Below are 17791 nucleotides of genomic sequence, written 5' to 3' on the forward strand. Positions count from 1 at the left end.
AGGACAGAGCCCAAAGGGGCAGGATAGTGATGGAAACAGAGCTCGCGAGGACAGGAATAGGTTGATCCAGAGCGTAGGACAAGACCCGAGTTATGGCTAAGTTAATCAGTTTTCTACCTTAATGTATTTTACTTTCATCCTAGTCTTGGTTTCACTCTTGTTTGCATTTCGATCATGTATAACATTGGGTCTACGTATCATTAGGTTATATCTTACTCTACAATGTCATAGTCTGACTGTCCTCCGCCTTGAATTTAATAGTTGTGTGATTACAAATGTTAAATTAAATTCTCTAACCATTATACACAGATATTTCCTTCTCTGTAGCTGCTCTGTTCATCAGCCCAGTCCTGGTTTCAGCAAGCAGCATGTGGTGGTTTTTGCCAGAAGCTTTGGTATTTTACCCTTTTAGCTCTCCAGTCAGTTTTTACCAGACGTTTTTGAAGATTTTTCTTCATAGACTAGATAGTACATCCCTGAATAATTTTAGCAGGAAACATTTTTGGACATCTTTTCTTAAGCCTTTTTTTTCCTTTGAAGAGATTTTTCATCTTTATTTTGCATCAGCTTTTTTCCACTATCTGGGTAAACTGAGATACCCATCAGTTTGCCAGTGCTGTTGATCATGAAATTTGCATCAGGATGTCAACCAGAGCAGTGCAGTCCTGGGAGGAGATGCTGTTAATCAAGAAGCTGGCCTGGGTGGCTACAAGATGCAACAAACCCCAGCTGTCATGCCACAGATTTTTGAATATGACCTCTGTAGCCCTAGGCCATGAGTTTCTGCCTTGAAAAAAAGATCCTTAGACTTAAATACAACAGTACTCAGTGTTAAAAGAAAAGCAGCAGAGCACGGCAACCCTTTTGGATGCCAAGCTGCAGCTCAAAATGCTTCCATTCTCAATCCATTAAGCCCCCTGATTTGCATATAGTAGCCAAACAATCGCAAGGAAGTTACTTTCTGTCTAAACTTAAACATAGTCCCACTTAACCCTGACAAAAATAAGTAAGAATGGGATGTATCTCTCTCTTATACGGTGATTCTACAATGCCAGCACCTGTTTAAGAACATGAGTTGCCTTACTGGCTGAGACCAAGGGGTCCATCTGGTCCAGTATCCTATTTCCAACAGTTGCCATTAAAAGTTAGAAGTACCTGGCAATCCCAAATAACATCAGGGATAAGCAGTGTCTTCCCCTACGTCTACCTTAACAGTTTTATGGGTTCTTCCTACAGGAATTCGGCCAGACTGGTTTTAAACCCATCTACATTAACTGTTTTTATGACTTTACCACAAAAACCTGTGTCTGAATTAAAGGAGTCCTGCAAAGAGTGAGCTAAAATTCATCAACAGTGATGTGAAAGACTGATATCAAAGTAGAGGAAGTGTTTGGGTTGCAATAATTGCTGTTAAAAGAGATTCAACCAGTAGGGGTCAGTTACTTTTTCACATGGATGATTGGGTGTTGGATATCTTCCTTAAAGAAATGAAGTAAATTAAAAACTTTTATTTTTGCTCAGGTTCTCTTTGTCTAATGCATTTTGTTTGAAGATCAGAAACCATTCAGTTTGACATATATGCAATAGGGAAATCAAGGGAGTAAACATTCATATTACTGTACCTGTATTGAAAATTGTGGCTCTGGTAGCTCATCTCTCCTTCCAACTCTGTTCATAAATTACTATCATATTAGGCCAGTTGTAGATGAACTGTCCACATCAAGATCATCATATCTCAAAATATAGGATTCTGATAGATCTGCCTAAAGAAAGGTTGATGTAGTTGGTACCATATTGCTTGTTTAGTATTCAGTATATTCATTTTTTTCTCATTTAGTTAACTTCATTGTGCTGTCATTTTTAATGTAGTTTACTACAAAGTCACACCCAAGAGTTGATGACTAGGAAAGTTGAAATTCTTAAGAATAAAAAAAAAGACAAATTTACTAACCTGAAGATCTTGCATGTTCAGATTAGGCTCCCTTCAATATATTTTTTTTGACAAACTTGAATTTTTTGTAAAAATGTCAAACTACAATACAAATATTCCCTCCCAGAGTCACACCTCACCATGCTACTCGGTAGCATCGCTCCTTCAATCTCCCCATGTCCACGTGGCCCTCTTAAGTTGTATTAGTCCAGTAAATGTCTATGCCAAGTTTTATATATTTACCAGATTTTGGGGAATTGTGTTATTCGACCCTGACAAATTACTGTTATCTGGGACATCTGATAGAGAATGTCCAGTTGCCTCAAGACTTGGTCCTCGGTAGGGACAGTAGCATGTTTCTGGTTGGTTAGTTAGCGCAATTTTGCTCATCATAAAAAAGCAAGCTGCTAACTTGTGGATCTCCAGTTTAACTGCACTAGACTGAAAATGCAATAGGAAATACTCTGCTTTTTGGGGGAGCTGCACCTGAGCATTACGATGTACCAGATCTGAGATTCCTGCCCAGTCGCTTATACACCTTAGGACATGTCCACCAGATGTGGAAGAAATCCCCAGGAGCTCCATATTCCCTCCATTAAGTTCCTGAACAAGTTTTTTAAATTTGACATAACCACGTATACCATCTATACAAAATCTTGCAGCAGTTTTCATTCATATTAGTAGATAAAGACACTTTCAATAATCTCCTCATCGCTTTACTCCAGTGCTGAACAGCTTAAGAGGTGCCCATATCCTCTTCCCAGTGGGAGGTGTGTTTCATAGTCATACACGATATCTGTGCTTGATAAAACCTAGTAAATAGGGAGGGTTCATTCATTCATTTTAGTATTTATATACCGCTTAGACCTAAGAAATTTACAGATTCATTTTACAGGTACTGGGTCTGTCCCTAGTCAGTTCACAATCTAAGTAGTATATTGTACTACTGTTGTACCTGGGGCAACAGAGTGTTAAGTGACTTGCCCAGGGTCATATGGAGCTGCAGAGGGAATTGAACCTGGTTCCCTGGATCTCAACCCATTGCCAACCATCAGGCAGCAGTTTCCCAGGTCCGCAACCTGCTGCACTAACCATTAGGCCACTCCTACCCTCAGTCCCAGTGCATCTTTGGCCATATATATATAGTAACATACATAGTAACATAGTAGATGACGGCAGAAAAAGACCTGCACGGTCCATCCAGTCTGCCCAACAAGACAACTCGTGTGCTTCTTTTTGTGTATACCCTACTTTGATTTGTACCTATGCTCTTCAGGGCACAGACCGTATAAGTCTGCCCAGCACTATCCCCGCCTCCCAACCACCAGCCCTGCCTCCCAACCACCGGCTCTGGCACAGACCGTATAAGTCTGCCCAGCACTATCCCTGCCTCCCAACCTCCAGTCCCGCCTCCCACCACTGGCTCTGGCACAGACCGTATAAGTCTGCCCCAGCACTATCCCCGCCTCCCAACCTCCAGCCCCGCCTCCCACTACCGGCTCTGCTATCCAATCTCGGTTAAGCTCATGAGGATCCATTCCTTCTGAACAGGATTCCTTTGTTTATCCCACGCATGTTTGAATTCCGTTACCGTTTTCCTCTCCACCACCTCCCGCGGTGTATATAATCTTTAATTTGTCTATAATGAAATATATCCCTCTGAGGCCTCCCCTATTCCTCGTGGAGGTCCAAAAAGGATATAAACCCCCTGCCTTCCACAACTGCCCCAAGGTTCTCAGCCCGTTATTTGCCCATCATTGAAACATGACCTTGCTTCCCCATTAGGAAAGCTGGGGCATACTGAATTGCTGTCTGCATATAGTGCTGTCTATCTGGGAAAAAGTGTTTACGGTACTAGGTTCTATGGATAAATCTCTCTTGTCTATCCCCTTCTCTTCTATTGCTAATTCCAGACTCCATTCCTTTTATCTCACTGCACCTCACGCCTGGAATAGACTTCCTGAGCTTGTACGTCTAGCCCCGTCTTTGGCTGTTTTCAAATCCAGGCTAAAAGCCCACCTCTTTGATGCTGCATTGGACTCCTAACCACTACTCACTTGCCCTGTACCCTTTTATCCCCACCTCTTTAATTCCCTTACCTCTTAGTTGTTCTGTCTGTTTGTCCTATTTAGATCGTGAGCTCTTTGAGCAGGGACTGTCTTTTCATGTATGGTGTACAGGGCTGTGCATGCCTTGTAGCGCTATAGAAGTGATTAGTAGTAGTAGGTTTGGAGGAGGAATCTTAAGAAGTGGCAGGGCTCAGGAGATGAACCTTCGCAGCTCAATCTATAAGCCATGGAAATGCCCACAGAGGGACTTCTCCCAGACAATTTTGCTCCATCTGGATCCATTTCTTGCCAGGGGAACCTCCCACCCATTCACAAATTATGCAAAGTTGGGCTGTTCATAATATTTAAAGTTAAGAACTCCCATCTCTCCCCTTATCATAGAGTCACAGTATACAACTATGTCTATTTCCAATTCCACAAATGTTGGATCGGACAAAAGGGTGTCGTCAGAGCGCCAATAACGCTTCCCTTCACGGTCTAAGGATTGCGTAAGAGTGATTTTCTATAGGGGCACGATCTGACCATGACCTAGAATAAATGAAGGCCTGGATGGAATGGAGGACTTGAATATCCCTGAACCGCATATCTGTGCCAGAATAGCTTTGATGGACTTGTGAAAAAGTATAGTCCCTTTGATCAGGATGTGTTTGTCTCCACAGATCAAGTAGGCTCCACCGAAGTAGGAAGGCATGTAAGAGTTCTCTACCCTGCTGAGCATAATGGGTTTGTCTACTAGAATTGTCAAGGGTGGCTTGTAGGGTCAGATTGAAGAAGAAGCTTTGATCTCCACTGGCGACATAGATGTTCAGGGGAGTATAGTGTTGTGAATCCACTTGTAGCTTCACTGGGGATGTATCTGCCCCCTTTATCCCTAACCACCACCTGCCATCGGTGTCCAAGTGATAATCTTATAAGAACCCCCTTAGTCTTCCTTTGGAGCTTGTTGAATGCGCAAAGAATGATGGGAAACTTTTTTTTATATAAAAGAGAAGCTTCTCGGTGTACTGACAACAAGCGAGTCTCCTGAACAAAGTCCACCATTGCTTTTAACCTCACCAGCTCCTTAAAAAGGAGCTGGCGCTTGACAGGAATATTAAGGCCCCAGACATTTAGACATTTTTTAAATTCAGCCATTCTCTGAGCATATCACCTTTTGATGTAATATGCAACCTCAAAGATGGGGCGCCCTCATAATATACCGGACTGATATCAACTCTATAACATAAACAGCAATGTCGTGGTGTGGTAGCCTCTAAAGAAACCTCCCCACCCAAATCCCCATACATAGAGCACTGCAGCAACATAGTCGCCAAAGTGCCAATAAGTGGGAAAGGATGCCACATTAATACTTAACAGTTATGCTAGTACTGCATCATGATCAACATCCCAGTTCAATCACTAAGAAGAGTCTCAGTACAAAAAAGTGAAATCTCTCGTGATGCAGTCTGCCCGCCATTAACAAATAAGGGCACTTGGGATGCCAGAGTATGATGAGACTGGCTGCTCTCTCTCATCTCGTTTTCCCTTACTATTTTGCCTCTGGGGTATTCACAATAGGAAAGTGGAAGGGAAAGATAAAGGGCACTTTGCTAGTTCCCCCTCAGGCTTCCCAATTTCTGATAACCCAGTTTGCAGTATCCTTGCCTTTTTGAGGTGAAGGAGGTGTTCTTGCTGGATCGAGAGAAAGTGTCCCCATCCTTGAGGCGGTTTCACTCAGCCCACCCTGCCTGAACTCCACCACGACTGGCAGCGTCAGGCTCACTGGTGCAAGGGGGTATTTTGCCCCAGTTGTTGGGAGCGAGTGATCTGGCTGCAACTGCCATGGCTGACAAGACGCTGGTTGAATGCCGTGGAAGGTTTCAGACGCAGGAGGAATGCTGGCGTTTGTTGGCCTGGATGATGCAGCAGGAAATGCGTCTTCAGTTTGTTTTTTTGCAGTGGTTGGATGCAAGGCTTGCTATCAGGTCCAGTGACTTTAGGATCGATCCGGAGAGCCATTGTTAGTTTGGACCGAAATGTGAGTGAAAATCTGAAACAAGTTGAGACTGATTTGATAACTTTGTCTGGTAATGTGTCCATATTAGAAGAGAATGCTAAGTCCAGAATATAAAGTGGATAAATTGGAGGAGAATTTGAAGGAAACTCAACTGGTACAAAGTAGAATTATTCAAGATTGTTTAATTCTACATCGGAACTATGAACAGTTGGAAAATAACATGAGGAAGTTTAATTTGAGATTCTTAAACTTCCTTTAGTTATGACACCAAGACTTGTTGAAAATATATTTGGTTGATATTCTTAGAGGCTATCCCTCCTATGAGCAAGGTTTATTTGCCATCAAAGAAACAGGTTTCCATGTGACAACATCAGGATGGTGACTTAGTGCCAGTATCTCCAGATAGTTTAAATGTATTGAATTTGCTGGAAACATCAATAGAATATGTAGACACACGTTCAGCTCTGCTTGTGACTTTTTCCTTTGAAATGGACAGGAATCATGTATTGACTTTATATTTTCAACATAGATGTTTTATGGTCAGCAGATTTGGTGTTTTTCAGATATTTCTAGACAGGATCGGCATAAGCACAGAATTGTGGGACTTTTTTCTTTGTTTTCCAATCAAACATTTTGTGAAGATTAATAATGTAAAACGTGGGTCTTTTTTTTTTTTTTATCCATAATACTTTCAATCTTTTCAGCCTCCATTGACAACGTGCTCACTATTTTCTGGACCACTACCTCACAATTGAGAGATTCATTGTCCTCTGGTATGTTCTGCAAGCGCAAGTTCCACTGGCGGCTACAGTTCTCAAGATCCTTTATCTTGTTGAGTATATAATTTGTTACTTTGTTCTCAGGCAACTTTTCATCCACTGTTTGAAGTGCTTCAGCCTGCTCATCTAGATGCATTTCAGCGTCCTCCACTCTTTTACCCAGCTCAGTGAGTTCTCCTCTTAGATCAGCACTCAACAGTGGAAAATTCATTAGGCATCAACTTAAGAGTTTCTTTAATGTCTTTCATCTATGTTTGCACCTTCAACATTGGATTTGGGGACGACAGAGGCTGTTCTGCAACCTCAGCCGCAAGTTGACCTAAAGAAGCCTCTGCCATCGAAGGCCCCCGCTCCTGCGGCCACCATATTGTCTTCTCCCAGTCCCGCTGCCATGGCATTTTGGAACATGACTTCTTTGAGATTCACCCTCCTCTGCTGTCTTCCACTCATCTTGTCCGATGCACCATCTCGCCAGCTCTCTGTTCATGTTAGGATTTTTTCAAAACTATCTGGGATGGTTAAACATGACTGACCTGCTGAATGTGCTGAGCTTCGCTCTCAGGCCACCATTTGATCAAGTGACATCACGTCCTCTCCTGCTTCAATATTTTTAAAGCAGGAGTAATTCTTATTTCCTTCGGGCAGTTTTTCGTTGGTGTTTTACTCACATGCTGGTTTTAAGCTATAGGTACAGAACATTCATTTAAATATCCCCATCTGGGATCTTATGACTTATTGCCAGGATAGGTCTTTCCATCTACAGTTTCCTCATATCTTAATGGAGTCTCTTCAGAATCACTTATTCTTCAGAACTCTGGAATGTTTTGCTGCCCACTTCATTTCACTTTTATTCCTCTCGCCAAACGTATATCACTTTCTTGCCTGGATTTGCTCCATCCTCCAGGATCTTATCCTTATTGACCTTTGTAATACTTCACGAGAGCATCTACTAGACTACTGTGGTAGGGGAAAATCCCACACACATACAGTGAACACTTCATCAGTAAAATCTGGAAACTCCCTTCTGTCCACCCCACGTGCTCATGCAACCCATGCATATCTGGAGGCTCCCTTCAGAGAGAACCTGCACGATTGAGAAATCAGGAGCAGCATCTCCTAGGAGCAATATTGCTATTGTAAAATATGTTGGAAAACCAAGAAATGTCTTTAGCATCTGGCTATACAAATAACAATTCATTCTTGGTGGCTTAAAATTTTACTCCCTCAAATATCCTATGTCCAGTGTGTTTTGGTGATTTCCTCTTCCCCCTCTTCCTCCCCCCCCCCCCCCCCCCCCCCCCCCCCCCAAGAAAAGTCCCTGCTCTTCTGTAGTTAGTGTTCTGTTATACCTAGATTCCTAGGGCCAGTCTAATTGTAGCATAGAAACTATGGGCTTTGAGTTTATTCATCTTTTTTTTGACTCATCCCAATGCACAAAGCTTACCATGCTGCAATATTTGCTGGTTGTAGCCATTCTAAAGCAAACGTTATCTACCGAGTAATGCACAAAGGGTTTTCCTGTGGTTCTAATGTGTCTTTAGCAGCCACTGAGAGCCCTATGAAAATGTATTACAACAAGCTCACTAGTATTCTGAGCATTCCGTGCGATGCACAGCTCCAGAGCACCTAGCTTTAACGAGCTAGATTTTATGGCTGCTCTGGAACTGTTAAACAAGAGAGAAACAAGCAGCTGCAAAGGCTGCCTGTTTGTGCTCCCTACCGCCCCCCTTCCACCCCACCCCAGTGCCCCAAAACCAAAAATACCTACTGGTCCCGTGGAGGGGGAGGAGGGGTCTGGGTCCACTGGACCACCAAGGATTTTGTGCATGCTGTCAAATGCATTTGACAGCTTCCAGTCGCAAACAGCAATCAGTGCATGAAAGGGGATCCGTGCATCTCATTTGCATGTGATCCCCTTTGTGCATTGGTCAATATTTGCAACCATATAATTTTTTCAGCTGTGCCCCTTAAAGATTGCAAAAGATGCAGATGAAGTATAAAGGCTTCTGCAGCTGTTTTATGTTCTGTGCAGTGTTTATTGATATGTTTGGTTCTGATACTGCTACTTTTCTTTCCAGTTGACCGTATTGTTGGTCTAGATCAGGTTGCTGGTATAGCAGAGACTGCCCTACCTGGGGCCTTTAAGACTAGGAAAGGTATGTTTAGAACAGTGGGCCAACTGTATAAGGAGCAACTTTCCAAGCTGATGGCCACCTTGAGGAACACTAACCCCAACTTTGTACGCTGCATCATTCCAAATCATGAGAAAAAGGTAAGTGGTTTCTGTTGTCCCGTGCTGTTTGTTCAGTCTAAGGCTACTAATTAGGGCTATGCCGAATATTCATACTTTAGGGCTGTGCCGAATATTCATATTCAGTTTGTCCCCAGATACATTATTTGTGATTGGCTGAATAGTGATTTAAATTTGAATATGAATAATCTGGGGCTCTATTGTGCTAAATTTTACTGAAACACATTTATTTTTATTTATTGCACTTGTATCCCACATTTTCCCACCTATTTGCAGGCTCAATGTGGCTTACAAAGATCTGTTATGGCTCTGATTTCACATTACTGCTTTTATTATTTGTTAAAGTTCAATTCCCATTCGTATTCAGCTGAATATTCAGTATAGCTCTACTACTAATCTTATATGGTGTGGGAATTCTAAATATTGCCATAGATTGAAGGGTTGCTTATTAGGCCTGAAATACATGACTTGATGGGAAACCTGGCTAATATTTGCATTCATAGTTATATGAATCTATTTGTTAATGACTAAAATTAACGTTCAATGTAGGTTCTTCAAAATAAAATTTTAATTTAAAAAGGTACCATATTTGGTCACCCGACATAAACAGCTGTAGCTTTTATTTGAATCTAGGACACTTGAGCAATGCAAGATACATTTTGACTAGGGCTCTACATAATCTAAAACTTTAAATCGCATAACCCAAATGTGAAGAGTTGAAATAAATTCAGCTTGTACATACAGTTTAAAATTTTTATTGGTTTCCAAACATTCAGCAAATAACTTTGGTTTCAGTTTCCTTATTGTGCTTTGATGCCAGATTTTAGAATTGCCTCTCTTCCAACTGTGCAGCATCCCCCCTCTCCTCCAACTGTGCAGCATCCCCCTCTCCTAATGGTATGCACTTGGCTTTGTCTGCCAGCTCTTATCCCCATGGCACACACACCTCTCTGCTCCCCCCTCCCCCATTTGCCATGGCACACAGTAACCTTGTGCCTTTCCCATGCCCATTGCACTCAGTTTGCTTTGCCCCTTCTTAATCCTCAGCCAAAGACAGCAGATGTGCTGTTCACTCCCCCCCCCCCCCCCCCCCCCCACTGAAATCATACTTCAAGAAGAGGGATTGAACAGCTGCAGAACAGGGTGCTTCCTCCTTTACCCACCTAGAGCCAACTGCTCGTGTTAACTGCAGGGTCCTCTATATAGCTCTGTGGTTCATCTGAGCAATCGGCTCTTGGTGGATATGGGAAGAGGAAGCAGCCCATTGTGCTCACTTCCTTCTCCTCCCCCTGATTTCAGTAGGAGGGAGAGAGAGTGAACAGCACAGTGGAGCAAAATATTGCCATCGGCTCTGTGGGGGATCAGTGACAGCACTAGGGAATCACTGGTGGCAGAGGTGGCTCCAAGGTGGTTAATGGCAGCTCTGCATTGGCAGGAATAATTGTCTCTGAGGTGTTGGTAGCTCTGAGGGGGTCAGTAGAGGCTCTGGGTGGTTAATGGCAGGAGATGCCCCCCTGCATGTTTGTCTTCTTTTTACTTCCAGTGGCACACACCAGAAGTGAAAGCAGATGAAGCATTGCTTGGATACTACTGACTTGGGAAGGATAACTCCAGATGCTGCTGACTCATGCATAGATGAGAGCACTTTTCCCAGTGTTAATCACTTTAAAAATGTGTTAACTGTGCAGCCCTGATTTTGACAAATTGAGACCCATTACTTGTGTGGTTAACATTGATGTATCCTTTTAACTTTGATAGGCTGGCAAACTGGATGCTCACTTGGTCCTGGATCAACTGCGCTGTAATGGAGTTCTGGAGGGCATCCGAATCTGCAGACAAGGATTTCCCAATAGAGTAGTTTTTCAGGAGTTTAGACAGAGGTAGTGATCATTTTTACAGTACTAGAACCTAAGTCAATATATCTAGGACTGTTGTTTACATGAAAATGTTTTACTACTGTTTTAAGTACATTGACATAGACCCATTTAAGAAGTAACCTATCTTGATTTTAATTCCTGTGATCAATTCCACTGTCATCCTAAAATTTCTATATTTTTGGGCAATCACAATATGTGTGAAGGGGGCTTACCTCCCTGCTGTACTGCTCACTATATGCATTAGCTTGCCAGCATCTTCTCCCTCTCCCCACCCCCACCCCCATATATCTTCTGAAGTTTCTCGGATTTAGTAGTATCACTTACACAACATGTAACCCAGTGGTTCCCAAACCTGATCCTGGAGGCACCCTAGCCAGTCAGGTTTTCAGTATATCAACAATGGATATTCATCAGAGAGATTTGCATGCAGTGAAGACTGTGCATGCAAATTTCTCTCATGAATATTCATGAGAAAACCTATCTGGCTGAGGTGACTCCAGGACCAGGTTTGGCAACCATTGATGTAACCATTTTCAACCAAATTGCTTGCTTTCCATTTTCTGTTTCCTCTTTCTGTTCTTTTATAAACTGTGGCACTGTCATTGGGGTTTTAGGACTGCATAAATTCTTGAAATTTCCCCACTAGGTGGCTCAGTATTCAGGACCGCCTCAATCTCTAATTCCTGTTTGTATAAATCAATTAGAGCATATTGCTGTATAAAATACCTAACTTGATGAAATTTCTTTGCCATCCAAATAATACTTTCCATGAGGTCCTCATACGCCAGGATTTTCCTTTCTCCCAGAAATTGCCCAATGTCCTAAGCCCCTTCTCCTATAGACAGTTTCCAGTTTGTTTTGGTGGTAAGACTTCAAAGAGTGGTGTAGATTTAAAGCTTTTTCCAGATTAACTCCTAAACTTTCAGGATCACCTTCAATGATAGGATTGTTGGTTTGAAATCAAGTCCTAACCCCTTCTCCCATCTTCAATAGAAATCCTCACAGTGGATATTGTCACATGTTCTCCTGCTCTAAATAGGTGCACTGATCACTCTATTGGCATTCCAGTCCAAGAGCCTGAAGCTGAATGAATAGCTTGTTAGTACATTAGGAAATTTGGACCCTGTACCCCTTTCAGTTTTGGTTTTATATAGGGTCTTCTGCTAACCCTGGGATTCTCTTCCAAAGATATGAGAGCATCTTTTGGTGGGCCCTCTGAAAGAATTTCATTGGGATCCATAAGGCAATGATCCCAAGAGCAATAAACTTGGGAAATATTTTTATTACATGCACCCTTTTGAACCTTGAGGTTCAACACCTCCCACTAGTCTTTCATAGCTTCCCAAATCAGCAGTGGGTAATTTGTTTACATAGAGATCCTCCAAGTCTGTCATTAAATTTACACCTAAGTATCATATATGGGATATGTCCATCTTAAATTTTTCTTTGAGCTTTTGAACTTCAGCATCTTCCAGTGTAATATTTAAGATTTCAGATCATTAATTTTGAAACCAGAGACCTTCCTAAAACGCTCCAGTTTTGAATAATGCTCTTCAATGAATCTCTAAGGCATTACATTACACCTGGATCTTTATATTCTGCCAATACCTCAACAGTTCTAGGCGCATCACATAATCAAGAGACTAAACCATTATGTCCAGGATTTATAATCAGGAAGTTAATTCAATCTAATTACCACAGGCATATTTACAGAGTAATGAGTTTAATCCTTTCCTAAACAGTAAATAAGTATTTCCACAGTAGGACAGACCAAAGGTCCATCAAGCCCAGCATCCTGTTTCCAACAGTGGCCAATCCAGGTCACAAATACCTGGCAAGAGCCCAAAAAAGTACAATACATTTTATGCTGCTTATCCCAGAAGTAAGCACTGGATTTTCCCCAAGTCCATTTTAATAATGGTGTATGGACTTTTCCTTTAGGAAGCCGTCCAGACCTTTTTTAAACCCCGCTGATCTAACCCCCTTTACCATATTCTCTGGCAACGAATTCCAGAGTTTACTTACACGTTGAGTGAAGAAATATTTTCTCCGATTTATATTAAGTTTACTACTTTAGTAGCTTCATCGAATGCCCCCTAGTTCTGGTATTTTTGGAAAGAATAAACAAGCGATTCACGTCTACCTGTTCCACGCCACTCATTATTTTATAGACCTCTATCATATCTCCCTTCAGCCGTCTTCTCTTCAAGCTGAAGAGCCCTAGCCGCTTTAGCCTTTCCTCATAAGGAAGTTGTCCCATCACCTTTATCATTTTCGTTGGTCTTCTGTGTACCTTTTCTAATTCCACTATAGATAATGTCTGCAAGATCTAGTTGAATATGGTAGAGTTCCAGACAACTGCAGCTTGACATGCAAAAGAAAATGAAAATGCTTTCATGAATGTTATCTTGAGGCTAGGGAACATAACAAAAAGGCATTGCAGGCATTGCACAAATATTGTACATAGCAGGCTGCTTGTTCTCATGTGGGTCGACGTCCGCGTCGGCCCAGGAATCGGCATTTTGCAAGAAAAATAGAAACAAAGTTTTGTCAGTCTTCTGGCGCACTTGCAGCGTGCACCACACATGCGCAGACTGATTTCCCGCTCATTGCATGAGCACGTCTCGTCAGTTTTTCTTTCTCCGCGTTGAGGTGCGGTAGTTTTTTATGCGCTCCTCTCAGGCCCAGGAAGTCTTTGAGTTTCATGTATTCTTCTAATTTTACTTTATTTTATCGTGTTTTTAAAAAAAAGGAGGGGGGGGGTCCTGTAGTTCTGTTTAGTTTTCGCCCCCTTTTAAAGTTTTCTTTCTTTTTTGACCAGCCGTGCGCTTGGGTTATTCCCTTCTTTTTCTGCCTTTTTTCTTTCTTTTTATCAGTCACAATTGCGTCCTTTAATTTCGCCGAAGCGGTTTTTCCTTCCAGGTCATCGAAGACACCCAGCAGCTTCAAACGTTGTACTCGGAGCAACCAGACCATCTCAGGTACCGATACCCACGCCTGGTGTATCCAGTGCCTTGGGCCCGACCGTAATCCAGCTGCTTGTAGTCTGTCTTCGTATGAAGAAACGGACCCAAGTGTCTCGAGAAGCCCAACGAGAGAAGCTTTTGGGGGCTTGGTCCAGTCTTTCAACATCGGTACTGAGGTCGGCGGCATCAACATCAAGGGAAGCATCAATGTCGTGAGCGGAGGTAATGGCTTCTGAAAGACCAACTCGCGCTGGGAGCAGTGAGGCATCGAGTGGGTCTTCACCTGCCTCGAGGCCTCCTGTTATGCAGGTCCCCCGGGACCGATCTTCATCAGACCCGGCCCCAAGGAGACTTGAGAATTCCATGTCTTTCTCATCGGTACCGAGGAGTCTCGATGACGGGCGTCGAGCGAAAGCAAAGAAGTACAGTCATCATTCTCCTTCGACACACGGTGCCGGGAGCTCTGGGGCGTCGAGGGAATTGGCACCCGAGAAGCATCTGCGCCGAGAGGATCGCTCCCCCTCTATACAGGAGGAGCTGATACGTCGGTCTTCTGGCAGCCCGGTACCTGCTCCCAAGCCTCGACAGATTCTGCCACTGGCTCCTTTACCGACCCCACAGCCTTGTCCGACGGTGGCTCTCAACGAGCGCATGAGGGCCCTGCTTCCAGAGCTTCTGGAAGTATTGCTGCACCAGTCTGCTTCGGTGTTGGGGGTGCTTGCGCCTTCCTTACAGTCTGCTGCAGCAGCATCTGGACCTTTGCCTGTGGTGAGGTCCCCGGCCTCGGTGCCACCTGCGACATCGGCGTCGGCTGCCACCCAGGTCGACTCCCCTTCGACGTCAGTGGAAGAAGCTTCACCACAGTCCAGGCGGCCGTCGACTTCTCGGCACCGCCATCGAAGACGTTGTTCCTCGGCGCCAAGTCAGCTCAGTTTTGAACTGCTCTGAGGGAAGTCTTGTCTGATACTGAAGATGAGCATTCGTGGGAGGAAGATACCAGGTACTTTTCTTCTGACGAGTCCTATGGGATTACCTTTGAACCTTCCCCTCCACCAGAAAGGAGATTTTCTCCACCGGAGAGTCTATCATTTACCTCCTTTGTCAGGGAAATGGCTGCGGCTATTCCCTTCCCTATGGAGGTTGAGGATGAGCCCAGGGCTGAGATGCTCAAGGTCCTGGATTACCCTTCTCCGCCTAGAGATGTTTTTTCACCAAAGGTGGCCTCTCATAACCTCAGACTGGTGGGTTCTTCAAATAGTCCGGTTAGGATACACCCTCAATCTGGAATCCAAGCCTCCAAATTGTCCACCGGGAGCTGATTCTTACAGTTCCCAGCACAAGCAGGTACTTGCAGAGGAACTCTCCCCCTTTCTAAAGGCCAATGCGGTTGAACCCGTTCCACCAGGGGAAGAAGGGCTGGGATTCTATTCCAGGTACTTGTGCAAAAGAAAATGGGGGGGGGATGCGTCCCATCCTAGACTTAAGGACCCTGAACAAATTTCTAGTCAGAGAAAAGTTCAGGATGGTTTCCCTGGGCACCCTTCTTCCCATGATTCAAGAAAACGATTGGCCATGCTCTCTGAACTTAAAGGATGCTTACACACACATCTCGATACTTCCAGCTCACAGGACGTATCTTTGATTTTGGCTACCATGTACTGTCCTTTGGCATGGCATCTGCGCCCAGAGTCTTCACAAAGTGCCTGGCGGTAGTGCAGCATTGATACGCAGACTGGGAGTGCATGTGTTCCCTTATCTCGACGATTGGCTGGTGAAGAGCACCTCTGAGGCAGGTGCTCTACAAACCATGCGAATGACTATTCAGGTGCTAGAGCTACTGGGGTTCGTGATAAATTATTCCAAATCTCATCTCACCCCAGTTAAAAAATTGGAATTCATTGGAGCTCTGTTTAACACAGACAGCTCATGCTTTCTTCCCGAGGCAAGGGCAGACCATCTCCTGTCCCTAGTATCCATAATGTGAGTGTCTCAACAGATCGCGGCTCGGCAGATTTTGAGACTCCTGGGGCACATGGCCTCCACAGTTCACGTTACTCCCATGGCACGTCTACACATGAGACCAGCTCAGTGGACCCTAGCTTCCCAGTGGTATCAAGCTGCGGGGGATCTAGAGGATGTGATCCAACTGTCCACCGACTTTCAGAATTCCCTTCAGAGATGGACAATTCGATCCAATTTGACCTTGGGACGTCCATTCCTCATCCCTCATCCACAAAAAGTGCTGACAATGGGTGCATCCCTCCTGGGGTGGGGGGCTCATGTAGATGGGTTTCACACTCGGGGAGCTTGGTCCGTTCATGAAAAAGGTCTTCAGATCAACCTCCTGGAATTGCGAGCGATCTGGAATGCTCTAAAGGCTTTCAGAGATCGGCTGTCCAAACAAATCATTTTTTGATTCAGACAGACAATTAGTTTACTCTTGGCACCAGGAATTGCTTACAAAAGAACTCTTCTCTTTTGCAGGCCAAAGCAGTTGAAACCCTTTTCATGAGGGGAAAAAGGGGAAAGGATTTCATTCCAAGTACTTTCTGGTCTCAAAAAAGGGGGGGGGGGGGGAGATTCTGTCCCATCCTAGCCCTAAGGGCCCTGAATAAATTCCTGGGAAAATTAAAGTTTAGGATGGTTTTCCTATGTAGCCTACATCCTGTGATGCAGCAACAAGATTGGCTATGCCCTCTGGACTTAAAGGACACCTACACCCTTATACAGATACTTCCTGTTTCTGGAATGTATATCAGATTTCAAGTAGGGAAATACCACTACCAGTACCACATCCCGCCATTTGTCCTCACATCAGCTCCCAAGGTCTCCACAAAATGCGTACGAGTAGTCTGAGAGTCTCTACACAGACTTGGGAGTTCATGTGTTACCCTACCTGGATGATTGGCTGGTAAAGAGCACATCAAAGGAAGAGGGTGCAAGATTTCATGCACAACCATTTGGTGGTTCTGGAGCTACTAGGGTTCATCACTGTCCCAAATCCCATCTTAATTGTTTTCAAAAAATTGGAGTTCATCAGAGCCCTGCTAGACATGACTCAGGTCAGGGCCTTTCTCCCAGACCAGCGCATGGAAACCTTGATTTCCATGGCACTACAAGTTTGGCAGAGCCAGCAGGTATCTGCTGGACAAATGCTGAGATTGGTAGGCCACATGGTCGCAACTGTCCACATCACACCCATGGCTCCATATTTGCCATATTTGCTCCATTAATTCAGCACCTCTACTGTAATGCTGCTTTGGGTGTGCTGCTTATAAGATTCATAAGATTATTCACGGAGATGCCCTGGTCTACATGTCAGACCTTATTGATTTACCACCCAGGAACGCTAAAAGATCAGCGCGCACTTTCCTGAATCTTCACTTCCCCAGCTGTAAAGGACTAATATATAGACTTACACATGCGTCCAGCTTTTCCTACATGAGCACGCAGCTGTGGAATGCATTGCCACTTGACCTGAAAACAATTTACGACCTAATCAACTTTCATAAATCACTGAAGACAGTTCTCTTTAACAAGGTATACCACAATAATCCATAATAGAAACTGTAACGCATCACTATGTACCTGATATCTTGAATGTTATCTCTCTATACCTGATTGTTTCATTCTGTTATGTTATCCATGTTCTTTATGTAATACCAATTGTATCTTTTACTCTGGAATGGCGAATGCCATGAAGGAACATTGTAAGCCACACTGAGCCTGCAAATACATGAGAAAATGTGGGATACACGTGCAACAAATAAATAAATTGTCTGGCCTAGTTTTCCAAATCCTCAAGCCTGATGAGTACATTTTCATTCATTCATTCATGCATGCATGCATGCAAGTTCAGGGTAGTGCTGCTGGAGACCTGTGATATCCTCTCCATGCTCTTCCATTCTTCCTTCCACCTCACA

At 43.7% G+C, this 17791-nt stretch overlaps 1 protein-coding gene across 1 annotated transcript in view; it reads left to right on the top strand.

Annotated features, from left to right (window-relative positions):
• Positions 1 to 17791, top strand: part of MYH9 (myosin heavy chain 9) — a 390958-nt gene that overhangs the window by 211234 nt on the left and 161933 nt on the right. Inside the window, 2 exon segments of the mRNA XM_030206870.1 lie at positions 8853 to 9046; positions 10784 to 10905. Of these exon segments, the coding sequence (XP_030062730.1) occupies positions 8853 to 9046; positions 10784 to 10905 (316 nt within the window).

Source organism: Microcaecilia unicolor, chromosome 1 (genome assembly GCF_901765095.1).
Source record: "Microcaecilia unicolor chromosome 1, aMicUni1.1, whole genome shotgun sequence".
NCBI lineage: Eukaryota > Metazoa > Chordata > Amphibia > Gymnophiona > Siphonopidae > Microcaecilia > Microcaecilia unicolor.